Here is a 26929-nt window from a genome sequence, read left to right on the forward strand (position 1 = left end):
CAATCTTAACACTAGCCTGTACATGTAGTTGGTTTTTGAACTTCAGAGTTTGTGTGTAACTGAAGAAACAGTGAACAAAGTCTGGGTAATAGATTGTCTATTCTCCCCCCCAAAATATTCTTTGTTCCTATATTTTTTCACCTAGTAAATATCCCATATCCTGACAACCCCTAGCTAACAAGGCCTCACTTTTGGCAGGTTCATTGGCCCAGAAGTCCTGAGATCAAGTTAGCAGCAATACATTATGCACTCCTAAATGAAAATCATGAAGCACTAAAACTTTTACTGTCAGAGCTACACGGTCCATCTGAGGGACCTCGCCGTAATGAACCAACTGTGTCTCTTCATCGCATGGATACTGGAACGTGAGTAAATTTTGGGGAAACCTACACATGTATTGCTGCTTGTTTTGATTTATTTATTAAAATCATCTTTTTCTTTACGAAGTGTACTAGTCAATTAAATTGTACAATCATGTCGTTTTCTTTTTTAACTCATCGGAGGGCCAATAACTCTCCCAGTATGGTCCCAAGCAAGATTGGTTAATAAGAGATTTATTACATAACTAAACAAGGTTTTTATAGATGTATGTAATATAAGTGGGGACTGTTACAAAGTACGAGTTCAAGACAGCGAGGAAAGCGAGGCCATTCCAGTTAGTCTACATGTACATGTACTGTAGCATTTCGGTTAGCCTATATGGCAATTCCTGTTAGCCTAAATAGCACTCCAGTTTGCCTAAATAGCACTCTAAGCCTACAGTTAGCTTAGGCAGCTTGCAGTTAGCCTTCTTATTGGGATTAGGGAGTTCTGTCTTGCATGCCTCGCTGCCTTACCTTGCATGCCTCGCTGCCTTGCCTTGCATGCCTCACTGTCTTACATATTTGTTAGGCTAAAAAAACCTATAAAACTAATACATTACTGTACAGTGGCGGATCTAGACCTTCAGATAAGGGGGGGGGAGGACAATCATCCAGACCCTAGAATAAGGGGGAGGGCACCCTCGAAAATTTTTTCTTGGCCCTTCAGGCCTCAATTTGTTCTTAAAATAAGGGGGGCCTAGGCCCCCGGGGCCCTCCCCTAGATCCGCCACTGCTGTACATGTAATTATAATGTTTAACTGTAATTTACAAAATATAACTTTTGACTATGAAATTACAATAAATAATTACTTTTGGCTGCTGATCGATGCAGGTGTCTGTTCATTATCTGTCAGGTACAACTTTTACACCTTTGGCCATGCAGTGAGGGAGTTAAATTCAAGCAGAGGATCAAGAGAAGGAAACAATGCTTTTCTTCAAGTAAGGACATTTTCATGCAGAATTCACTGATGCAATTATCATGGCAGTTAAAGATATGTTTAGTTGATAAACTTATCGTTAACACCAACTATGCTCGCAAAAAGCAGCAGTTATACAGTCAACTCTCTCTAAGACGGACACATTCGGGACCGGCCGTAGCTGTCCGTCTTAGAGAGGTGTCCGCTCTGTAGAGAGTCAAGGTAACATGACACCAATTATTCTGAGATAATGAAGCCAAACAGTTGCACAATGTAACAAACCTTTGCTAACTGCAACAAGACTAAAATAATAAAAGGACCGTATTTGTCTGTTTAAGCAAAAAATTGAGAGCTTCTACAAGCTGTAATACTGCAAGAAGAAAATGTCCCCTTTAGTGTTCATACACGTTACAAGCAGAAAAGTAATCCGTTAAAGCATCATTGTTTGTGGTCAGTAAGCTTGGTATACAGGTATTCTTAGGGCTCCGACTAACTTTGCTTTAGGTCGATACGAAGTTTGGAAGTATTTTCACTAATAAAACTGGATAAAAAAAAACGTCTCAGTGTCCGTTAATGATTCAAAGTGTCCGTGTCCGCAGAGAGGTGTCTGTAAGGGAGTGGTGACAGAAAATGACGAAAAACGTCAGGGACCATCACAGGTGTCGATGAAGGTGTCCGCAAGAGGTGAGAGAGAGTAAGCTTGGTATACAGGTATTCTTAGGGCTCCGACTAACTTTGCTTTAGGTCGATACGAAGTTTGGAAGTATTTTCACTAATAAAACTGGATAAAAAAAAAACTTCTCAAGTGTCCGTTAATGATTTCATAGTGTCCGTTGTCCGTCTTAGAGAGGTGTCTGTTTTATAGGGAGTTTGGTGACAGTAAAATGACTGAAAAACGTCAGGGACCATCACCAGGTGTCCGTTTTATGAAGGTGTCCGTCTTATAGAGGTGTTGTCAAGAGAGAGTTGACTGTAGATCTTTGCTCCCTCAAGAAAAAAAGAAAAGACAAAAATATTTTGCATCCATTTGGACTTGAACCAAAAAAAGGGGGCATACAGCAAGACTTCTGTAGAACTGCTCTGTACTGAGTTACCGTAACTTTGTACAGTTCTAACAGAGCTATTAGTTTTGGTTATTTGACGGTTTTATTTGGATGTGCTTTACAAAATTGTTAATTACTTGCAATGGCTATTCGCAAACAAGGCAAAAGAAGAAATCCTGTTTTTTATTAGCCAGTCACACAGAGATACTGTCCACTTAAGTTCTAATCTGTAGCATTATTATTCAAGCAAATATGCGAATGATTTAATAATATATAATTACAGAGCATGTATGGGCACATTTTCACAAATTAAATTTCTTGGCCCTTGAATGATCCACACCAGAAACAAAAATGTAGTCACACAGAGATACTTTACACCAAATTTAACGGATTGAAAGGTGTAAAAATATTACACAAACAAGATATAAAATAAAGAAAATCAAAAATAAATAATTGAATAATACAATCATTTAAGGTGGCTCGACCCAGTATTTTTCTAGCGATACCTAACCCATCATACCTGAAAAGCTAAAAGTCAAAGACATACCCATAATATCACATGGATTACACATAGACTGAACTGCAATATGATATAAATATCACTTGACTGTGACAGCACACAAGTTTTAGCTCAGAACCAAATTTTAGCCCGTAAACGCATTTTCTCTTGAGATTTTTCACGCTATGTATACCTTGGGTGTTTGCCTTCAGCTCTGCAAAGTGTCATTAAAATCTACAAGAGGAATTATGAAATATCTTGGAATTTCTATTTAGAAGTTAAAATTTACGCGTAAAATAATGATAAGACTTCATATAAAGAATTTTGCTACTTTTTTGATGTCAAATGAAAGTCTTTAGCTCTCATTCCTTTAACAAATGTCCCATATACGATATCCAAACCGTTAGTAGTAGGTAGACTTACGCCATTTCCAAAAATATGAGAATGTCTGAATTGTAGTGAAACTCAATGTTCAGCTTTATTAGCCATTTCTAAGGCTACTTTCGCAAAAAAAGTGATTTTTTCAAAACTTGTCGATGAATTTTCTCCAAATGTTTACAGGGTGACAGTACACTACACAATCCCTGCATTTCATGTGCATAACTTGTAAGGCTGTCTAACATAAAGGCAAAAGTGGGTAAATATTGAAACGATGTTGTAGTTTTCAATAATTTTGTGCTCTGGGTTATGATGGGTTGAAAGTTGGTTAAGGTATCGCTAGAAAAATACTGGGTTAAGCCACCTTTAAGTGCTACTATGATCAAATTTTATCTCGGTCATTTTTCTGCAGAGACCAATAAAACTTGGCAGACTAATAGTATGCAGGTGACACACATGCAGTTATAATTTAATTATGTTACCATGGCAATTCACTCTTTTTCAGTCCCCACCAATTTACTTTGAATATTTGAGAATTTTTCAGTTCGGAAAAATGAAACCCCAGCAAGACGTCTGCCTTATCCATTGATATGCTTGCCAGATCACGCATGTAAAGCATATAATTGACAAATAACAATAAAAAATGCCAGAATTGGCCAAAAAAGCCTTTAGCATCAGGGGGGGGGGGGGGATCTGTAACCTAGTGTGTTGCCATGGTTACCAAATTGTTGGGTTCACATGGTGAAACACAACTAGCCGAGTGGTACTGCAAACAATCAGAAAGTTTTGATACAAATTGGCTGAGATATCACTCTTCATAATTATTTGATCAAAATTTGGTTGAGTATATGACGTCATTGCCTTCCTATTTTGCATATTTTAAAACCTTGAATATTGGAACAACATTTCGGTTTTATCTTGGCACCATTCTTGTAACGGAAAATATCATTTATACTAAAAGAAAAGGTGTGATTTAGAATTAATTGAATTAACACTAAATTAAAATAACTTTTAATATTTGATTTATTTAAATTTTTATCTTGCTTGAATGTGTAATGTTTATTTATTTATCTATTTATTTAATATTCATTTATTTATCAATTTTATATATTAATTTATTTATTTTCAGGATAAAGATGGATTTCACAAGAAGGGCTATGAGTTAGAAGATCTTTTGAAATTCTGCTTCAAGAAGGGAATCCCACTGGAGACTGTTAAAGCTCTCATGAATGAGATTTGTGTACTGGAGAACTGCAGAACTCTGCATGAACTAGAACAGGTATTAAATAAGAAATGATCATTGTAATAAATACTTTGTCTATATATTTTTTATGTAATGTACAGAACTGTTGGGCATTTACATGTATGAACCTGCCAGATGCCTTCGCTCATCTTCTGACTAGTAGTGGTTTGCTATTTAATTATATAGCCGTCAGTAAATCCTATATTGTCAGCACAGCTATTTTTCCTTAATTTCTGGGAACTGTCCAATTTGGGATTAAATTTGGATAGTTTCAATTAGGATTTTTTGGTAAAATTCACAATCTGTCCAATTTAAGATAAATTGGACAGTTTCGTCTCGGCCAATCAAATCGAAGAAAACACAACATGTGATGGATATTAGCCAATTAGCACAATTAAAGCATAGCGTCAGCGCTGTAAACTTGTCGCATTGTGAGTCGACAATGGCGGAATTTTATGGAGCAAGTTTGCTACGTTTTTCTATTCCTTTTGAGCTTTTCAGCAATAGAAACAACAAAGAGAAATTTTCTACGTTGTCAGAAGAGGAGCTACCTACACTAAGAAGCAAAAACCAAGAGCAAAACACCTCCAATAGTACAAAACTTGGGTAAACGTAAATGCAGCGAAGGGAAGCAAAAAATCTGTCAGATATTCATCGCCATGAGGCATGAGCTAGATGCAATTCTTTGTCGTTTTTTGCTGAAATTCGAAAAGAAAAGACGGCGATGAAGTACGAACGATATAGTGGAAAGGAGTATGTCACATTCAGGAAGTTGTTGAGCTCTTCGATCGGACACTTTGTTTACGACTTTCATTGATTGATGCAGTGTTTTCACTCACTTTGTAGCAAGCTTCGCAAACTCAGGTGAATAAAATTGCACTGTTTTGTTTAAGTTTTATTTGTGAAGACAATGCTCTGGGTGAGTTGCATGTGCTGTGTTATGCCTACTATTGTTGAATGCTTTTCCCGTTCTGGACATAAGTTTATTGTTTATGCTGGATTGACTGACTACAAGCTATATATTATAATTAATATGTAACCGGACTACATGCTTGTCCAATTTTGGAAATAATTAGATTCAAAAGATTCCTCTGACAGCCAAATTGGACTCGGCCTACGGCCTCGTCCAATTTTGGCTGCCCTCGGAATTTTTTTCATCAAATTATTTCCAAATTGGACAGCATGTAGTCCAATTACGTATGTACGAACCATACAACTTAAAGACATAATATGGACCCAGAGCTTTTTCAGCCATTGCCGCCTGACTGTGGAAGGATCTGCCAAAATTATGGCGATTAGATCTATTGACAATATAAATATTTTTAAATCTAAGGTAAAGACCTTCCTTTTTAAGCAAGGTTATGAGTTATTGAAGCATTTTGTAGCAATGATATATATGTAGCAATGTACAATGTATTTTCATTATTATTAATTTTAAATTATAATATTCAAAAGGGAGAGGAGAACGGGTCGCATTGAATCAAATCAAAGCAAATTTCTCATTCTACCTTCTTAATGCGAGTGTTCGAAACGATGTCGAAGCTCATAAAAGAAAGCGCGCCACCGTTAGCAGGAAATTATGAGCAATTTGCTATGTTTCATGATTCGGACTGCGGCTACAGAACAGTTGCTCTGGCCTATAATACCGATCTTTCCTTTCATTGAATCATTTTGGTGAGGGCTCTTTTCCCAAATAACGGAAATATTCGGTCGAAAACCGCTTAAATTCGTATTCATGACTAGACAGGAAAATGTGAAGCGAACAATTTTTAAGGATCACTAAACTGATTGACACTTTTATCACAAGAAAAACAATTTTTGTTTGTTGTTGGTAAAAAGTCTTGCTATGAGGCAGGACGACGGCTCCTTTGAAGATTTGTCCCCGAGGACAAGTTTTTGTCCGCGTAGGGACAAGTAGGTCGCACTTGGTGTGGTCAACTGATGACAGGAATCTGACAGTTTTTTCGGTTATCAAAATAAACTTGTCCCGATTTTGTCCCAAGTGCGACCCGGGCCTAAAATTCGCGTGCGGGTTTGTTGACATATTAAGTGAAACATGGGTGACCCTATTCGGCGGAATGGCAGAATGATGGAACGGCATGGCGGAATGGCGAAATATCCTTAAACGCGGAATGACGTAATATTTTAAAACGCGGAATTGTGAAACATTAGAAAAAGAAACAACAACAGCAACAAAGGAAAATTTTAACTGCTATTTTACTTGAATGATTCAGGTTCTTAAATTCAATGTTGCACAGATGTAAAAAAACCCAAATGCGAAATTTGGAGTAGTTTTTCTGTTTTTAGTCTCAGCTGGTCTTGGAAAGCACTATATAAATATTATTGTCAGTATTGTTAGTATTATTGTATTGTATTGTTAGTATTGCATTGCATTGTATCATGTATTGTCATTATTGTATTGTATTGTATTGTTTAGCAGTATTGTATTGTATTGTATTGTATTGTATTGTAAAAGGCCCCATATAAGTTGTCGTTTAAATTTATCTTTTGTTGAAAATTTTCAAGCTGGTTTGATTTTATTGATTTGTCCAGTAATTTTAATTTGAATAATGAAGATGAAGAGTCCCCAATGGGAATCGAACCCATGGCCTCCCAGATACCAGTTGGGCGCTCTAGATAACCAACTGAGCTACGAGAGACTCGTTGTGAGCTGGGCCATTTACTAGGTTGATATATGACACGCGTCCTGCATACTGCTTAAGGATCAGCAATGTAGAATTCATCAAGTTTGTAGTAAATAATAAAGGTGGTAAATTTTTAAGCTCGGTAATTACCGAGCTTAAAAATTTCCCTCCTTTATTATTTACTACAATTTTAATTTGGTTTGCAGAAAATAAAATCAAAATAGTTTGAAAAATAATTTCAAACCCACAACAATTTAAAACCACAACATACATCTTGCATGGGGTGAGTCATCAGGCATAAGTCATATATATATTGTTGGTGCACAGAGTACTAAGCTACGTAGGTCATTGGGTAGAGTATTGGGTGAGCGATAGGACATGGGATGGGGTAGGGCCATAGGAAAATCATTACATAGGCCATTCGGTAGGTAGGTCAGGAACATTTTTACTTTAAAGAGTACATCATTAATTTTTGTCTATGGCTCCACTATTAAGCAACTGGGTGGGTCATATTATTTCAATTGGTAAACAGTATGGTTGCTGATAGGGAAACCACAGCTAGCCTGCTATGCCAAATGCAACAGGGCGTTGACAAAACACTAACCCTCTACTGACCGCCCTCAAAATCACCTACGCATTGCTCGCACTATAGTATTTATGGTATCTGACCAGTGTTTCTTCCTTTGTTGTTTTCATGGCTTAATTTCTTTAATGGATACAAATATCATCCTTGATGATGTTCCAACTTATTTCATGCTCATTTATTCGTGAACATAACCTGTACATAACCTGTATGAAAGTGGAAATGACTCAGACCTCCCCAACACTCATCTGGCATCTTGGGGGTCAGTGTTTTGTTGAAGCCCAATGCAACACCATTTTGGTAAGCCAGCACTTGTTGTAGTTGGTTATAGTAATATTGTAGAACTCAATTAATGTAAAATACTGAACTTTGCTTACAAATTTAGACAGGCATTGAAAATGTGTGGATGGCTATCAGACGTGGAAACAGAAAAGTGGCTGGCTACTTTGTTAGTAAGGGTGTGGACAAGTTTGGATTCGGGTTCAACTTCTTACATAAAGAGGTACAAAAAAGATTGTAGAACTTTTAAATACAGTGTAATAACAACTTGCTGCATAAAGTTTTTGGGTCCAGAAGTCAATTCCACCCTCTAGCTACCTGTAAAACACTCTGAAGTTAATAGAGATGAGGCACTTAGCTTTTAAAATCTTAGTATTCTTTTATATTTTAGTATTTAAAACTTCTATTTTAGGTACACTGTTTTTTTGTGTCTTTTTAATTTTTACTATTTACTTGGGCTTCTGTTGATAACAGTTTTAATTTTAGAACTGATGGAGTTACCCTGGCTATTTTAATAAAGGCTTTAATTACTGACTGACTGACTTAATTACTTTCCTGCTTACTGACTGACTGACTGGCTGACTTACGGTACTTACTTACTTACTTACTAAGTAAGGGTTTGTTAATCAAACCATTTGAATGAAATGACTTCTCATGCTGTGGTTCAGAAGCCAAGGGTAATAATTAATACAGTGTACGTATGGGTATGAACCTAGTTTTATAATTGTCTGGCTTGAACATCTGTCATCAACCATTTTTATAATTGACCTCAGGGAAAAACATTAATTAATTTTGTTTGTCAGCTGTACCCATAGAGGGGGCCGGGGGGGGGGTTAAAGGAGAAGTTCACTCCAGAATGGCCATTTATTTTCTTTACGCCAATAAAAAGTTTATACTTGTAAAGATATGTTATTCCCCAAAATTTTAGCCCCCAACGTGCGCTGTAACCCTACGAAATCTTTTCCAAAACTTGACAACTGGACGCTGCCACCTTGGAGCTGGTAATGTATGCGTGTCGTCAAAGAGCTCAGCCTGAAGTATGGCGGGAAAATTTAAATACTTGAAACTCCTTGTTTCTTCGTAGTGGCTTTTGTTTGTCAAAATGCCTCTTTTTGTTGCTCCATTTTGCTCAAACAGAGCTCCAAGAAATACAAAAAACAAGGAGTTTCGACTATTAAATTTACCCATCAAACTTCAGGCTGAGCTCTTTGATGTCACGCATACATTACCAGGTGTCGAGTTTTGGGAAAGATTTCGTAGGGTTATAGCGAACGTTGGAGGCTGAAATTTTGTTGAATAACATAATTTATGATCTACAAGTTAATAGCCTCTTAGCATCTTTTAGACATTGCATCCATAAGAATGTTGACTGGTCTTGCAAATTATGGGGTTGTGATGCACCAAATTGATTTTCAGGTACTGTTGAACGATGATGAAGACCTGTCCAACTTCAGAAGTCAGTCAGTCAAAAAGAAGGGCTCCAACGAAAACAAAATTGTAAGTACCTAACAGCATGTAGATGTCAATTTTCCAGGATTAACAATTAGGAATGACAAGCTCTATTTTTAGCTGCTGATTTTAGTCGATGACTGGCTCTTATATAGCCATGTCCGTACAGCTATGTCCCTATAGTTTACATGTAAAACTATGACACATTTCACACTAAAGTTCTGCAGGACCTCGGGGAGGAGGAATTTGGGTTGTTTATCGAGTTTTAGTGGTTAAATTGGGAGGGTTTTTTGGTTGCAGTGGTGGGAAGCAGTCTGGCTTCAAGCAGTGGCTCGGTTCACTGCATTGTGCCCTTGAGCATGACACTCTGAAACTGCCATAGTGCCTCCTCCAACCAGGTGTACAAATGTGTGCTGGCCAATTTAATGCCAGAGGTAACCCTGCAGGGGACTAACATCTCATCTAGCGGAGAGTAGAAATACTTGCTTAATGCTAGGGAAACTGGGGTAAGCTCTAGCCTAGTGAGCCATTCATTAGAACAACAGGCTGAACCTTTGTCAACCTTTCCTGGTCAACAGTTTTTTCTTTGGAAGAAAAGGGGGAGTTTGGGTACCTTTAAAATTGGTGACCTCTCAGGTTTGGCCTTCTACAGACTGATTTCTCTAAACTTTAATAGTGCCTTTACAGTAAAGGTGTCCAAGTTGTAGCATAAATTTTGCATGTAGTCTAAAACATGCATATTTTAAAAGAAACAAAACACTAAGTTGGCATACTTGGAGACAGTGCACTTGTGTCAAGTGCCACTTCCCTCTTGGCCCATACTGTTGGAGCTAATATCCCAGTAGTCATGCACTTAAAGTGGTCATGCACTTAGCTTCATATCTCAAGAGATAGCTAGTTTACAGGCATGCCACTGAAACAGAGGAAACAAATATTTTTAGATAAACATAAAAAGGTTAAAAATCCCAACTGGCAGGAGGCAGACCAGTTGGCTATATACAAAGCGTGGTCGAGGATTTGAACTCAGGACAACCGAGAAACAAATCCAGCTAGTGGCAAGGGCAGGTCTTGAACCGGGGACCTCCAGATTACAACACCAGCGCCCTTAAACACTCGGCCACGCTTGCCTCTTGGAGTATTTCAACTCCCCCTGGATGGAATAATAGTCCATCTTAGGGTTACCCTGTACACCAGTACCCCTTTGTACACCTGGGTGAAGTAAGACACAGTAAGAGTAGAGTGTCTTGCCAAAGACAAAACACAAAGACCTCAGCAAGGGCTTGAACCCAGACCACTTGATCTGGTGCCCAGCACAGCAATTCAAGTCCATCCTAGGGTAACCCTGTAAATTAAACTGTCTGTACCCCTTAAGCTTTATACACCTGGGTGAAGAGAGACACTGTGAGAGTAGAGTGTCTTGCCAAAGACAAATCACAAAGACCTAAGCAAGGGCTTGAGCCCAGACCACTTGATCTGGTGCCAAGCACACTTCTAATTATCAAGCCACTGTACCTCCTGCTTGTGTGGCCAGCATTTAATTCCAACTAGAATGCATGAGGACTGAGTATGTTGTTGGTTTTTGCCTTGTTTCAAGTGTTTTTTCTCGGTTCTCTGGTTTTCTTTGCTCCCCATAGCTCCTCTTAATTTTGATCTGGGATTTGAGAAGCACAAATTTGTCAGTCACTCAGTCTGTTTTAGCTGTTACACATGTTAAAACAAAGCTGTTTAATTAATTCTGGGTTACTTGGTTTGCCAGTGTAGATGTTACTAACTTATACTTTTGATGTCTCTTGCTTAGATCTTACCAATCCATGCTGCCTGCATCAATCCAAATGGAGATTACCTAAAAGCTCTGTTAAACTCAGTACCAGAACATAGTATTCCAGACAAAGATGGCTTCAAACCAATGCATTATGCTGCAGCCTGTGAAGGAGCTGGTCCTCTAAAGGTGTTGCTGGCGAGGTACTTAATGCACTGTTGTTAGCTTTAGTTGATAACTGATCAGCTGCTCTGTAGTAGTATTAGTAGCCAAGGTGCATAGGATAGAACGAGAACCACTTTTGGCCAAAATTTGGTCGTTGAAGAATTGACATAAGGGGTGTGGTTGTCACCAGAATTTCCAGCGTTAAAAAAAACCGTGATGCCTAATGCTTCACCACTTTGCAAGTTTACATGATTTCTTAGAGAGCTTACAGCAACAATTTCTGCAATTTATTTTGCTTCAATAATCATCATATTTCTACACTATTTACCTCAGGGAAGAGTTATTTCACAGTAGACACAGTTTACTAGAACTTCAATCTCTAGATTGGAATATTTAAAAGTAATTGCAGGCATTAACAAAATGGTGACATACTGGGAAAAAGGAAAAACTCTGTTGACTACATGTACCACTTGTTTTTCTACAGGGGAGCTGACCCAAATGACCCAGGCCCAAAAGGTGTCACGCCTCTAATGATTGCCTGTAAGCATGGGCGAGACGAGAATGTTAAAGAACTTTTAGCAATGGATGATCAGAACATCGATGACTTGGTGGATGATGAAGAAGTTAAGAAACCAAGAGTTACAGTTGATGTTAAGAATAAGCATACCAAGGCAGCAATCCACTATGCTGCCAAAAAAGGGCACCTGGTAAGCACTGCTGTTGATGTTGTGTTTCAACTTTTTTTTTTATGAATTACAACACACTTACATATCTTAAGAAAACATACAACCAAAGAATAAAACAACAGACATTACAATAAAAGGAGGCTACTTGAAGTAGGTTGGACTTAATTGGTAGTTCACCTAATTCGAGGTCAGTGAAAAGTCAGGGAATTTTTTGGGTTCTAAACATGAGCGGCAACCGTGTAACTATATACAATTACAATCTTCTAAAAATCATAAGCTGAGTTCTGTTGTCATGTGTGAAACTTTTAGTGGGGACATCTAATTAAGAGATCAGCTTTATCATTGTTGCGTAGAAAGCATGTTGTGCAGTTTTAAATAAGTTAAAAGTTATTGATTTGCATCAAAAATGGCAAATGTTTCTTTTGAACAGAACACCATAAAGCTGCTGGTCGCTGCTGGTGGCAATGTAGACCTTCAGACTGGCTCTTACAGAGGCAATGTTTCAGCATTGATGCTGGCAGCTGCTAAAGGGCATTTGGATTGTGTTAAAGGACTTGTTGAACTCAAAGCATCACCTGACAAGAAAGGTGGGATAAAATAAAAACTAATTTAGTTTTAGAAGGGTTAGAAGGAATATTAAAGTGGGGGTTAATTGGACCATACCATGCCTATCCTAAATATTAAGAATGACAATTTGTTACTACTTTGCTACTAAGGTGATGATTATGCCTAATAAGCTAAGGCATCCTTAGGAAACAGTACACTCTTGGTGTTCATAGTGTCATCACAAATGCATTGTGAATTTGTTTGCAAATATATTTGATGATCTGTTTGTATAGACACTTTTGCCTGGAGAGTGTTGCTTTCAGTTAAGTCTTCATTTTGGACGAAGGATAACCCAATCAGTTTCATTGTGCCCAATAATTTAGACAACAAATGAAGAACTTGGTGAATAAACTGTAATATTTCGGTATAAGCTTTACCATATGCATACCAAACTAAGAAAATTTGCATACAAGGTTTGTCTTAAATGCTGTGGATAACAAGACGAAACAAAAATTTTACTCAAGAGAATAGACAAAGTTCTCTGCTAGATTTCAGTCCATTGTGGAGGGAAGGTGCTAGGCGTTTGATGTAATATGCCTCGCGGTCTTATACAGGAGAAGATTCCAGTTATTGTCACAACCTAATACCGAGTACTGTTGTGTTATTACGGACTACTTGGGTGAAATATTCTTTGTCACAACTAATTAACAGGAGGTGGAACAATGTCAGTATTTAAAGTATCCGGAAAATTACACAAATTGCTAATGAAAAGTAAAATGGTTTTGGAGTAATCTCCATTTTGTTGCTACAACTTGTTATGATGCCAGTTAAGCGGTAAAGTCGTATTTTTGTCTCATTACAGGTAAATGGAACAAAACAGCCCTGATGTATGCAGTAAAGAACGGCCACTCACCAGTTGCAGCATATCTTTTGAGGATTGGTGTTAATCCATGTGCGGCAGACACGTCTGGTAACACTCCAATTCACTATGCTGCAGCATATGGCTGGCTGCATTGCTTAAAGATGCTGATAAAAGCTGGAGCAGACCCAAATGCAGCTAATCAATGGAAGGCAAGTACAGTAGCCATAAATGCCTGTTTTGTAGAAGTAACATAAGACCTGATTGGCCTTTTGGGGAGGAGGAAGCTCATTTTAAGTAAATGCACTGTTACAATTTTATGCATTGTCATTGTTGTTTTTGTTGTTAGGCCTTTGATCGGTGCAATTTCCTGTACATGAGATAATCTAACCCACTGACTCCTAGACTGGGGATAATCGGCCTTTCGGAAGCATGGTCCTTTTAACACATGGTCATATCACAACCTTTCATGCCAGAAGATGTTTCAAAGAAGTCTTTCAAAACATACCTTAGCAAGGTTGATACACATAAAAAACGTCAAAAAGAAAAGCCTTAAATGATATCTTTTTTCAAACAAAAGAGAAAAATTAACAAACAAACGAAGCAAAATTAAAACCAAAAAAAAAGACAAAAATTAACAAAAAATAATGTGAAGGGAGATGCCACTCCTTCCATATTCAAATTACGTTTTAGGTTCGTTTGGCTGCCATCCCTTAGGAAAGAGCTAGCAATAGATATATGTAGCTTTAAATAGGAGTTGGGGGGGGGGGGGTATGGAACAGGGGGGAAATCCCAGGAGTCAGTGGGATAGTGACACAAATTTCTTGCCAGAGAAATCTGTATCAATCACTATCAATACCGTGTTTGATTTTTTTTTACTCAACAGAATTTCTTTGTCTTATTTTTCAGGTCACTCCACTAGCCATAGCTCTTATGAAAGACCAGATGTCTTGTGCTGATTATCTCTTAAGTCTGGAAAATGTTGATGTCAACTTTCCAGATGACTGTGGTCGCACCTTGCTCTGCCAGAAACTTCGCTGTTCAACTCTTTATGAAATGCTGCTGCAGAAGGTGTCCTACCTCGTGGAGAAGAAAGGTGCTGACGTGAACAAACCAGATGTTGAGCAATGGACACCGGTAGGTTACAAGTTTGTCTTAGAACTGCTGAGTTAGTGACTTACTTGACTTGACTTAGATCCTAACTCTCCTCTGGGAATAGTGCCATTGACACACTTCCTCCCTTCCACTCTGTCTCTCGCAACGTTGAACGCTTCTGTCCAGGTGGCAAAACCCATCTTCTGTCTTTCTTCCTCCCCAGTTCTCCTCCATGTCTCTTTTGGTCGCCCTCTGCTCCTCTTTCCCTCTGGTGCCTAGGTTAGAGTAATGCAGGGGATTCTGTTGGTGGTCCATGCACAGCTCATGCCCTATCTGTTTTATCCCAAAATTAAGGACTTTAAGATATCTATACTGTAGGGCATAAATCTTGGAAAGAATTTAGATAATCGAGTATTAATTTTAACAGTGCTTAGATAGACAAACTGTAAGGCAGATTTAAAGCATGATGCATTGTAATTCTAGTAGGCAAGTCTTATGGATGAATATCTTGAGCATGTACCTTTCCATTCAAATGACAGCTATTGAGCATCATGTTCCAGTGTTGCTGTCTTATTAATTTTTACCTTGTTAAAGAATGAAAGCTGTTTTTTGTTTTATCCTCGGCACTTCAGAACATGAAAAACTTAAATAATTTGGTTATTGGCAAAGAGTATGAGTGTAGCATGTGTTATTCTCAAGTTCAGTGAGTAAAGCTGCATGGGGATAAGTTCTTACATGTACATTTTTTAGATGGAAAAGTCCCTTGGCTATATTAAGGGGGACTCCCACTTTGCTATCATGTTGCACATGTCCTGGATTCATAAGTTATTATGTATGTGTGTTTGTTGTCCACAGCTTCATTATCTGGCTGCTAACTCAATTTATGAAAGACAATCATGGGTAAGCCCTCTTCTTCATTCTTTTAGCTTTGTTGAGAACCATTTTTGTTGTGTTTCTGCTTTCCATATCACAGGCACATTCTTGTCAATAAAAAGGAAAACAAAAACATCATGAAATAATGTCAAAGCACAAGTGTTCAATATAAATAAATAGTAGAGTAAAAATAAAGTATTGAAAAAATGTACTAAACAATAGCATGTGGCGGTTATTCTAATTAAATACTAGTGCAGTGAGAAATACTTTTCTGCGGCCACCCAGAGTTAAAAGAACAATGTAGCTATGCAGTTTTGACTGGCTTGTGGTAGCATTTTTTTTTTAATAAATTTATAATAAAACTTCGTTTAACTGTCAGCAAAAAGCAATTTCTCACTACGTAAGGACACTATAAAACAACCATACGGAAACTACAAACCACTCAATTTCCTCCCCCTCCATAGGGGAATTAAAAGTGAAAACATAGAAGTGGTTGGTAGCTACAGAGAGAAAGAGAAAAAGTAATGTAGCAAGAAGTACATGTGTAAATAAAATGCAGTTTTACAATCATTAGGGAGCGTTTAAGATGGTCAACATGGATTTTTCTCTTCGATTTTTGTAGAATAATGACTTGTCATACACTCCACCTCCATTACTGATGATGCCACTGGCTGAGGTGTCATGTCAACTGGCAAGACTCTTTGTATCAGCTGGGGCAGACTTGGATGCTGTCAACAAAGAAGGACAAACACCTATTATGGTCGCTGTCTTACAGGTTAGTTTTTTTTTAAGTAATACACTTCATGTATGCTGTCATAAATGTCATGGTGTTTATGACAAACTAATGCCACAAATGCACTTATGCTGGTGTTGTCAACGATAAAAGTACACATATATATATGGCCACTTGTGAAACCCATGGTCCACAGCACCTATAACACAGCCCTTGGTGTGGGTTTGGAGTTAACTCTTTTGGTAACTGATTAATCATGCTGAAACGTAAATTACAATAGTTATAATTAACTGAGATGAGCCCAGAACCTATTCAGCGATTGAGCACCTGAGCCCCATCTTCATTACACTTAACATTTATACAGTTCAGTTAAAATGTGTATCTGTTATTGCATAATCTAAGTTGGTAGTCCAAGCATACATTAAATTCACATTCTATTGTCTTTTGATCTAAATTTACGGTGACAACGTGAACTTGGTATTTTCTCTGTTGCACCATTTTGCATGGATCCAAGTAAATAATCATTCTTTTACTTTCTCTTTCAGTGCACATACTGTGGGGATCTTTCAAATTCCAACAATACAGTTAAAGTAATCTGTAGTGTCCAGAATGATGGTTAGAAAGAATAGTATGTTCACTCAATTACACCTTGACTGTGCCTGTATACTAACAATGTCAATATGATTATTTTAAGAACAATTTTCCTCTGATTGAGACACTCTTGGAATGTGGAGCCAAAGGCTCAGTAGGGAAAGATAAGGATGGCTCTCAAGTGCTGCATTTCCAAGCGGGGAAGGCTGATGAACTGGACTTATCTAATCTGTACCCAGATGCTAGAGTGGTAAGTTACATTTTGTGCAGGATCCGCAGTTTAGTAGAAATTTAGCATGTTTCTACGTATGATAGGTTCCTTGGGTGCACTTATGCTGCACGTATTACAGTGCTCCCAACTTTTTTCTTTCCTGTAGACATTACGTAGTGTTTTGCAGTTTACACAGCGACATCTTGAGAAATTTAAATGAGTTTGTGATTTTGAGTAGACTACCAGTACTTAAATCTGAGGAGTTTCGTGGATTTATGCCCCTGTCCCATAGTTAGGGCGCAAAAAACATAAAATGCTTAATATGTAAATTGCGGTAATTGCCATGTGAAATGTTTATGAAAATAAAGGCAGGAAAGGCAGTGAAGGTGCTGTAAGGTTTAGAGGTTTTGTGTTGATTACCAGTGCTTGCATTAAAATCACAAACAATTTGAGACAGAAAAAACAATTTAATCAAGTCATTGGAACTGCATGTACTTGGAATGCTAAATTTTTACTCTGCCATGTTTAAAACTTACCAGGAGATTTTCATCAGCTTTTGTTCATAACCTTATCCAGGTGTTGTCTGGAAACAAATCTGAGCAGCGTGAACAACAACAGAAGCACTTAAAGTCTTTGGTGATGAGAGCAAGCAATGAAATGATGGAGAAATTGATTTCTGGAGGAGCAGAAATAAATTGTACAAGATCAGATGGCCTTACTCCCCTTATGCTTGCACTTTCAAAGGTAGGTAACTTCGTTGGTTTTTAACTAACATTGTTTTATAATGTTAGTATGTAAGAGACGTTGACTAAAAGTGCTGCAGCTTCTTCGTGTTGTGGATGGTGTGATCACCAAAGATGTAAAACTAAGGATACAAAAGAAAATAACGATGCCAAACCTCATCACATTAGAAAACCGACAAGAGCTACTGTTGCATCAAGATGTGCCCTAAAAAGGGTTGTGTTTTTGTTTTGACACTAGAAAAATTTGCCAGATATGGAAATGGCGGTCTGACCCAGAAGTCATGATTTGGAGTCTCACTGTAGATGTCTTCACCCCAAAGACCAAAATTTCTTCCACAGGGCTACAGCTGTAGGTGCCCGGGGGAATCTCATTGTGTCAAACAATGTCTTTACCATGTTACAGAGCGGCTTCCATTGAATACTATTTTGCTCTCTTTGCAGGGAAATATGGACCAATTTTCAATGCTTCTTGATCATGATGCAGATCCCAGCATGGGACTTGAGAGGACTGGGAGAAACCTGCTTCACATGTTAGCTACCAGATGCACTGAGCACGACCTAAGAACTTACATGAAGATTGTTGTGAAGAAGGTAAAACCTTGAACGTCTAATGATAATAATGATAATGATAATGCATTTATATAGCGTATTTTCCATATGTTTATGTTCAAATGCGCTTTACATATACTGTAATTTTAAGATACATTGTAAAGGCCAGACCACAACACCGGGAGCTTCGTGCCCTACTCTTTGCGAATAGTGTGTGGGGTCTTTAACGTCCCCTGTTAGAGGACTGAAGATACAGGAGACGGGACCTACGGTTTATCGTCCTTTTCCAAGAAGACTAGAATGTCTAACCATTTGCAGATGTAATTACAAAGGCAGCACATTCTCCTCAGTTATTTTAAGACCCTGAGTGTTGGTCCGGTCTGGGGTTCGAACCCACGACCTCCCGCACAGCAGTCGGGCGCTCTACCAACTGAGCTAACCAGGCGGAGATGAAAATTGCCACATTACGAAATCAAATTCTTCTTTTCTCATGTTCTATAAATTTTATATTATTTTCTTGTCCACTGTTAGACCAGTCCAGAAAATTTGCAGCAGATGGCTAATTTAGTTGACAACAACGGCTTTACTCCTCTTCTTCAAGCCTGTGAGACTGTAGCATCATCTCCTCCTAACAAGGTGAGAGATGCTTCTTTTTTCGTGGCTGGTTTGTGTACTTGATGTTTATGTTGCTACAGTGAGAGAGTGGTAAGAACTTTGAGCAAAGTTTGCTGTCCTGTAATTGATCTTTTCTTTCTTTTTCACTGCTGTGTGCCATACCGTTGGCACTGGACAAAGTTTTTGATTATTGTCTGGGGAATGTTGATATGTTTTTGGTAGCTTTCTGATGGCTCCTGTTTCAAATGACCAATCAAAAGCGAGAGGCGAGGAAGGTAGAGTTGACAGGTGTAGGAGAGTGAACATAGAACTTGACAATTGTACTCCACAGTTAGCTTGTTTTGATTGGGCAACTCAAACGAATGTCATCAGAAATTTGTTTAATGCATGGAAAAAAAAGTTGTCAAAACGTCAACTAAAGCTTTCTTAGGGGCAATAGTTTCTGCATGGCACTGTAACTAGTTCAGGGACTACTTTGGTACTTAAAAACTACTGTGCTAACAATGCTCCATTCATCCTCAACTGCAACGCATATCATCTCAGGAATAAAGTCTTAGATGAAATTCATCTATGACCTTTAGAAGGCAAATTTCTCCCAAAAGAATTAGCCATGTTCCGGAGGGGACTGGGACAAAAACGAGAGAGAACCCTGATTGAAAGAGCATCCAAAAATAGTAACCAGCCAAATTAAGAGTTAAACGCGGATGACTCTTAAAAATCGTTAAAAAAGGAGAGATGGATGGAGGGACAGCCCACACCATCTGCTCCTTAACGATTTCTAAAAGTGAACCATACCGCGAAACCAATAACAATCAATTTTGTAAATAAACTATTTTATGCTCGATACAGGCATTTTTCATTCAATCGATTTCGTACCCAGTCCCTTCGTCGAAATGGCTAATTGATATCAAATGTGTGAAGAGCACTGATGACAATTTTAAATGATGAATTCCCCTTACAATAAAAAGTTACATTTTTTTTCTTGTAGGAAAGAACTGACTTTGCCAAGTATTTCCTTAAGGTAAACCACAGCCACTTTCTATTATATGTATACCTGTAGTTACCTACTTTGTAATGATTAAAAGCTGTTTTCGCATAGACAATGGTACGTTTGACTACAACTGCTATTACTTCACGTTGTTGTTATTGTGTGTCAGACCTACGACGTTGTCCTTTGTTTTGATTAACAGACTCTGGTTGACAAGTGTGGCTCCAATGTAAAAGCAAGAGTTGGCAAAATCAAGAAAGGGCCAAATGTATGTAATCATGACTGTCAAACACTCTATTGTTACTTGCTAAACTTTTAACAACTGTTTCTTCCTGTTAATTTTGTGGCCATTCAAAGTACTCGTGCCTGCATGTGGTATTTGTGGGCAGTTTTTGAGCTCTGCTACCTTATTTTGTTACGTTCGGGATCACTTTGTTTCGAATCAGTGACAGACACCAACTGTGCGTGAAACGGCCTGAAATTAAAGTGATAATAGTGATGTTCCTTCCCTTTCCTCCTTACCACCTCTGTTAATGTCGAATTTTGAAACGCATTGCATAAACAATCGAATCAACTGTGTTGTTATATATGTAGGATACTAATTTGCATTCATTATAAAGCGTTTGAATTTACTTCTTGGTTTTGTTCTATTAGATACAGTTACGAAATCCTGAAACGTTTGGTTTAAGGAAGGAGAAAGGTAAGGAGGCACCTCTTAAACATCTGAAACGCTTGAGTCACTCAACAGTGAAGATGTATGATGATGATGAGGAGGAGGAGGATAATGATGATGATAATAATGATGATGATAATGACGATGATGCCGATGATGATAATGATAATGGTGACGATGATAATGAGTATGACGATGAAATGATGAAGATGACAGTGATGCAGCGAAGGCTGTTAAAGAAGGACCTTCTAAGGGTATACACAACAACTTGTAGTATAACATCTGCATTATTATTTTTTTTTAATCAAGATTCATTGGAAGAAATAATAATACATATACCAAGGCAGACTCCTGGGAAAAAGCTTTTTAGGCTTTTTCTTACTAACCTTAAAGGTAATAAATAAGCATGAAGCTGTGTTAACTACACAGACTACACAGCCTGTCATGGGTGCACAGAAAATGGAAACGAACATTCACAAACTGTCACAAAGGCTTTAAGACGAAATCCACTAGGAAGTCGAGTAATATTTATTAAAGTTGGACAAAAATCAAGTACCAGAATAATTTAAATCCTATTGCGTTATTTCCTACCCTTAATAAAAGTTAAAGATGTAAGTAATTATCCGTGATAACACCAACACCAACTTCTTATCAGAGTCTGAGAAAATGAATTTCAAAGTTCACAAGGTATAGAAAAAATCTCAAGTGTAGCCATTTTGTAAATTCGTCTTAAGCGATTCAGTGGAATTCAGCGAAACTTCGAAATTTGTTTTCGATATTTGGTGTTGTTAGAAAAGATTTCTTTTGATAAGATATTTGAAGCAGTAGCAAAAAAGTTTGCAATAAGGTGGAAATAATTCTGGTACAACAATTTCTTATCAGAGTTTGAGAAAATGATATTCAAAGTTTACAAGCTATGGGCAAAAGCTCACATCTTTTAAGCGATTCATGGGAATTCAGTGGAACTTCGAAATTTGTTTTCGATGTTTGGTGTTGTTAGAAAAGATTTCTTTCGATCAGATATTTGAAGCAGTAACACAAAAGCTTGCAATCTGGTGTAAATAGTTTTGGTACATAATTTTGTCCAATAACTATTCGAAGTCCTGGCGGATTTCCTCTTAATTACTTCATGTTATCAAAATTAAATTTGGTTTTATGCTGAAGGTATTTTGTTCTGTTACTTTGTTCACAGAAACAACAGATGATGATTATGGTGTCACAGGTTGGTAAACTGATAAGTTCCTTGACATTTAATTGGCTATGATGTGCTATTACTTTTACAGCAAGAAGAAAATTGTGCGGTTTCGGAAAATAGTCATTCCTCCTACCAAATTCTCAGAATTTGCAAGCTGTGTCAACAAATCAAAGAACAATAGCATTTAAAGAGATTATTATGATTGACACGATGCAAAGGATATATGAAAGAATTCGTATATATGAACTACAGATGGGATGAAAGGTAAAGAAATTATCCTTGCAGTGAATTTGTAATATTAAAGAAATTGCAAAGGAAGAAGCAAGAAAAAGATTTTGGCTTAGGCAGGATCCTGCTGGAGCCAGAAATTTATTCTGGTTCTTTTTTTTTTCTATTTCGTTAATTGCAAATACACTGCGAGATTCATTTCTTTACTTTACAAGATTGTCACATTATGCATTTCTTGGAAGTCATCAGAATAGAACATCTTCGGAAATATATAGACCAAAATCTCGCACATTTCTCTGGAAAAGTTGGCAGGTTCGCAATTAATTACTTTTTGTGATGTATTTTGTGTGTGTGTGTGTGTGTTGCAATAAAAAAAAAATTAAGGCAGCAAGGTCCACTAAGTTGTGTGGGACAACCGATATGTCAAACTAATGGACTAATTGAAGGTTCCATTTTTTTTCAGGGCTTTTCTCTTGCCTTCACTTTCTTGTTTATGAGAGCTGGAATTTTTATGCATTTTTGGAGTTGATGCTTGGATATGTCAAAGAGGACCAGTCCATTGTCAATGCCTTTGACTGCCATGGCCGCACACCCCTTCATTTAGCAATCAAGTGGAGAAATGCCAAAGCTGCTAAGCTAATGGTACGGCTTTAAGCTGTGCAACTTGCAGTTTCCATTGTTATTTATCGCTATAATGAAAAAAATAGGTTTGAGACATGGTGGTCGCTTGATTGGCTAGGTCACTGTCTAGATCTTCCACCGCCAACTGCAACTTAAGTCGGCTCGGTTAAAAAATTACCGCATGTTTTGTGAATTAAAATGCTGCCTGCAAAGAATTGTCAAAAAAGAAATTACATCGGTAGTGCTCTTACTGCATAAAAAGTTATAACGTACCGTGTTATTTGATAGAAGGCTACAAGGTCATTAATCACTTAGGCTCTTCTTCCCGGGTTTTGGTTAGTTAACTGTCAAAAGCTACCCTCTGAAAACAAAGCATTCCATTTAAACCAATTTGGAATAAGCAGTGAGAAACTATGAAACCACAAAAAAATGAGGTACTAACGAAATATTAACTTTTTACCCTGGATTTGTGGTTTTCAGCTTTAAACTTTGGGTTCAGAAGTAGAAATGATGACTCTTTTGTCCTTCAGATTGATTATGGCGCAGATGTGAATATTCTGTCATCAAATGAAAAAGAAGATGGATTTGCAACACCTCTGATTATGGCGGCAAGGTATGAAGAGATAATTGCATGGCTATGTTACATGTAATTATTTACCCATGGGTCAGGCTCATATTGGTCTTTAAGACTGAAGGAAACGGATTTGTACTTACAGTGCTTAAGCTGGGAAATTCTTTACGGAAGCAAACTTCATCACTGCCAAGTATTAACATATAATTTAATAACGGCAATCGATTTAAATACTATTATTATTTTGGTAAATTTGTTAATTGCAGTCAGAAGTTGACAAAACAATTTGTCATGATATTTCTGACACTTACTTGGTGAAACCTAAAACAACGATTACAATAAACTTGTTAAAGACGTTTCGGCCGACAACCTTTGCCTTCTTCGCTTTCAAAATGACAGAAAAGCAATGCTTAACTTTGCTTAATGGTTATTACTTAACATTACTTAACAGTGAAAATATGAACCGTCAAAAAAGCCGTTGCTTTTTTGACATTTCAAACCGAAGAAGACTGAAGGTTCTCGGCCGTAATGTCTTTTTACAAGTTTAATTGTGAACGTTGTTTTACATTTTACCAAGTTGGTGCCAGAAATATTTCACGAATTTGTTACGTAAATTTTGTGGGTTTTTATTTGTAGGCCAGCCCATGTATCTCTTGCTACCGTGCAAGATTTGTTGGATGCTAAGGCAGATCCTAACATTGGTGATAATGTCGGACGTACAGCTCTGTCTTGGGCTGTCACCAACCAAGCTGGTATGGCTACAGGCTTATACAATATAGATTTTAAGTAAAACCAGGTCAAGCATTTCTCACAAGAAATCCCATTTATTATTATCATTCTTTGTTTACTGAAGAGGCTTGATTCAAAGTTCCGATTTTGATTGCATGTATAATGTTTGGCTTCCTTCATGCAGATGACAATTTTGGCAAGCTTCTCATCATTTTCACAATTATGGCCACAAACGTTTCCTTTTTTTGCATTGCAATTCATTTTTATTAAGTCTCTAAGGCCGGGGCAAACGTCGAACTTCACATGAGTCGAACCTAATGCAAATGAACAAAACCTATTGTTTTTGGTCATTTGCATTAGGTTCGACTTATGTGAAGCTCGACGTTTGGCCTGGGTCTAAGAATTCCCAAACTCGTTGCCTCTCTTTTGGTATTCTGGAGTGTTAAAGAGGGTGAGTGGTAAAGAGAATCAAGATAGGGAATGTTGGTGGTGGTGGTTTACTTTGGTGCCTGATGATTCCGCAGGCACCCTGAGAAGGTTTGTGAAATTCTCTGTGCCTGGCATGTGTCAACCCAGATATTAATCCAATAAGCATTCAACTACTGTATGTACATCCGGCCAAAAAGCAACTTTTCATTACAAGCTGCAGCTAAAACGTATTTCAACTATGGTAAAGCGGTTTGTAAACCAGGAAAAAAGCAGTTCTTCTTATCAAATCGACTAGTCACTGGTCCTTTTTGTAATTTTTTTGTCTCTCTCTTTCTGGCTCACTGTCTGTAAAGAATCTGAGAATCAAGTGCTATTCTTATTCTTCTTTCGCATTTCTTATGGCAGACACCAACTCTACCCCTCTGAAGCTCTGCACGGCATTACTTGAAAACGGTGCAGATGTGAACAGTGCAGACAAGAAGCAGCGAACTTGTCTTCATTACTCCGTAAACTGTACAACAGGAGGCTTTGAGACAATCACTGAGGTGGAAGATTTGTTGATCAAGCACGGTGCAAACACTGTTGCATTGGATTTGCACAACAGGATTCCTCTTCACTATGCATTTGTGAAAATGAATAACAGGTGAGCTGGCTGGTAGATACTTTTTCTGCTGTACACATATTTTAGGGGCGTTTGGAGGATTGTGTCAAGCAGTCTAGGTTAGCTTAGGTTCAAGCTGAATTCTGCAAAAGATAATCAATGCAAACTACAGTCGTTACGATTTCAAAAAAGGTACGGCATCCAAAAGGTTTATTAAACTCGTGCTACTTTCTCAACCAATCAGAAGTAAAACCAAAACAAAGCGTAACTCGCTCACACACGTTTTCCCGCGCGTCGTGTCTGCTACGTATATTTGCGTCGAGTTTTGATTGGTTTACTTGATTGTCTGTCCTTTGTTATTGGCCAGTGTAATTACTTTGGTTTTGATCTTACTTCACACAATGGAAAATCTCTCTAAAGCACTTTTTTTCCACAGACACAGAGATTACAGCATGTCTGACCCCATATCTGTTGTGAGCCTGCTTTGCGAGGCAATGGCTGAGCAAGGCAAGGATGTCAAGGCACAAGTGAATCACCAGGACAACTTCGGACAGACACCACTCCACAGGGCAGCGCTCAGAGGTGCCACAATTTGCTCTTTGAATCTTCTTCAGGTAGGGAAACGTCTAGAATTGTTTACAAGTCGAGCTCACAGAGCACGAATAGAGCACACAGAGTAAAAAGCAGCAAACAACAAACTTTACAAAAGGCAAACTTAATAAAGGAACTTTATCAAAAGGAGCAACCCATGCTTCCTAAAATCCTAGGTAGAAGAGATACCTGAGCGAATTCTGTCCACGTTTATGTCATACACCTTAACGAAATAGTAGATACATTTAAAACTCCTATTAGAAGATTGCAGTGCGCTTGATTGCTCTCTGTGGTTGTACCTGTTTTTATCATCTCATGTATTAACTCTTGCATCGCATGTCATTCTCCATTGTTCACAGAAAGGTGCCTCTCTTGAGATCAAAGACAATGATGACAACACTCCACTGTCATTGGCTCTTCGCGAGGGTCATGATGGGTAATGTGATTTGGTTATTTTTAAAAGTTAGAGACGTTTTTCCGCTGTCCCAGAGCAACCAAAAATATGTCAATATTCCCCTAAAACGAGCCATTTTGGGACAGTGTGGTTGGTTTAATATTACATGAAAATGGTATTTCTATCTATGTCAGTAATGAACACAACCGAAACCAATTCATTGCCTTTGTCGTTTGGCTTGCATTCCTTCTTTCCTTCCTTTTTTCTGACATATTTATTAATAGTAAACATACGCCAAAAACAACATTAAACCCGAAAACCTTGGTGGTCAAGACCACAAAAAATTCCTGGCATGCACTGGATTAATTTTGTTGCATGCTGTTTTTCCTTTTGTAGCTGTGCCATGATGTTTATGCAAAGTAATGCCCCAGCATCGTGTCCAGTTATAACACCCCTCACACCAGAGGACTGGAAAGCTTATGAAAAACAGTGAGTTTAGGGCTCGAGACTAACGGTAACCAACTAGCCAAAGGCTAGTAAAAATGCAGTTTTGGCTAGTAGGTTTTGGCTTTTCACTAGCCAAAATGGCTAGTGAAAAATCAGGTATTAGTGGCAGGAAACCGCATTTATTAAAATCGTCTCTCAGAGAATATAACTAACAAGCAACTTGTTGACATTATAGAATGTGTTGACAAAAACGCATGTACATGTACAATTTGTATAGTGAAGAACAAAGCCCAATTTTGTAAGAAAAAAACATGAAGATTTAAGGAACATTTTACGGCTCAAGGTTTAAACATTATCGAACATTGTTTTCACCCTCCTTCCCCCCCCCCCCCCCCCTCCCATCCTTTTAAAGAAGAACTATGCTTAAAAACTGTGGCTAGTATAAAATACGTTTTGGCTAGTGAAATCAAAGCTGTCACTAGCCACTTGGCTAGTTAGCAAAAAAGTTAGTCTCGAGCCCTGGAGTTTAATCTTATTCTGAACAGTTGACATTTGAAAAGTCTATGGAAATAAAGGATGGTATATGGTATATGGTCTTATTCGTAGTATGTTGTTGAAATGCAAAGAAAAGAAAAGTTT

At 37.9% G+C, this 26929-nt stretch overlaps 1 protein-coding gene and 1 non-coding gene across 2 annotated transcripts in view; one reads left to right on the forward strand and one right to left on the reverse strand.

The window, feature by feature from the left end:
* Nucleotides 1-26929, forward strand: part of LOC144655626 (poly [ADP-ribose] polymerase tankyrase-like) — a 73318-nt gene that overhangs the window by 24601 nt on the left and 21788 nt on the right. Inside the window, exons 5-31 of the mRNA XM_078515910.1 lie at nt 199-365; nt 1217-1301; nt 4329-4478; nt 8056-8172; nt 9366-9446; nt 11197-11360; nt 11807-12029; nt 12439-12595; nt 13417-13625; nt 14323-14550; nt 15364-15408; nt 16004-16156; nt 16809-16955; nt 17493-17660; nt 18101-18250; nt 18740-18844; nt 19812-19844; nt 20014-20079; nt 20466-20511; nt 21677-21706; nt 22371-22549; nt 23059-23141; nt 23736-23851; nt 24663-24900; nt 25295-25472; nt 25809-25885; nt 26240-26332. Coding sequence (XP_078372036.1) covers nt 199-365; nt 1217-1301; nt 4329-4478; nt 8056-8172; nt 9366-9446; nt 11197-11360; nt 11807-12029; nt 12439-12595; nt 13417-13625; nt 14323-14550; nt 15364-15408; nt 16004-16156; nt 16809-16955; nt 17493-17660; nt 18101-18250; nt 18740-18844; nt 19812-19844; nt 20014-20079; nt 20466-20511; nt 21677-21706; nt 22371-22549; nt 23059-23141; nt 23736-23851; nt 24663-24900; nt 25295-25472; nt 25809-25885; nt 26240-26332 — 3488 coding nt within the window. The remainder of the gene's footprint in view (nt 1-198; nt 366-1216; nt 1302-4328; nt 4479-8055; nt 8173-9365; nt 9447-11196; nt 11361-11806; nt 12030-12438; nt 12596-13416; nt 13626-14322; nt 14551-15363; nt 15409-16003; nt 16157-16808; nt 16956-17492; nt 17661-18100; nt 18251-18739; nt 18845-19811; nt 19845-20013; nt 20080-20465; nt 20512-21676; nt 21707-22370; nt 22550-23058; nt 23142-23735; nt 23852-24662; nt 24901-25294; nt 25473-25808; nt 25886-26239; nt 26333-26929) is intronic.
* On the reverse strand, nt 18581-18653 carry Trnas-gcu (transfer RNA serine (anticodon GCU)). Its single transcript has one exon. It is a non-coding gene; the product is annotated as a tRNA-Ser (tRNA).

This window comes from Oculina patagonica, chromosome 1, assembly GCF_052425735.1.
Source record: "Oculina patagonica isolate OP01 chromosome 1, crgOcupat, whole genome shotgun sequence".
Taxonomy (NCBI): Eukaryota; Metazoa; Cnidaria; class Anthozoa; order Scleractinia; family Oculinidae; genus Oculina; species Oculina patagonica.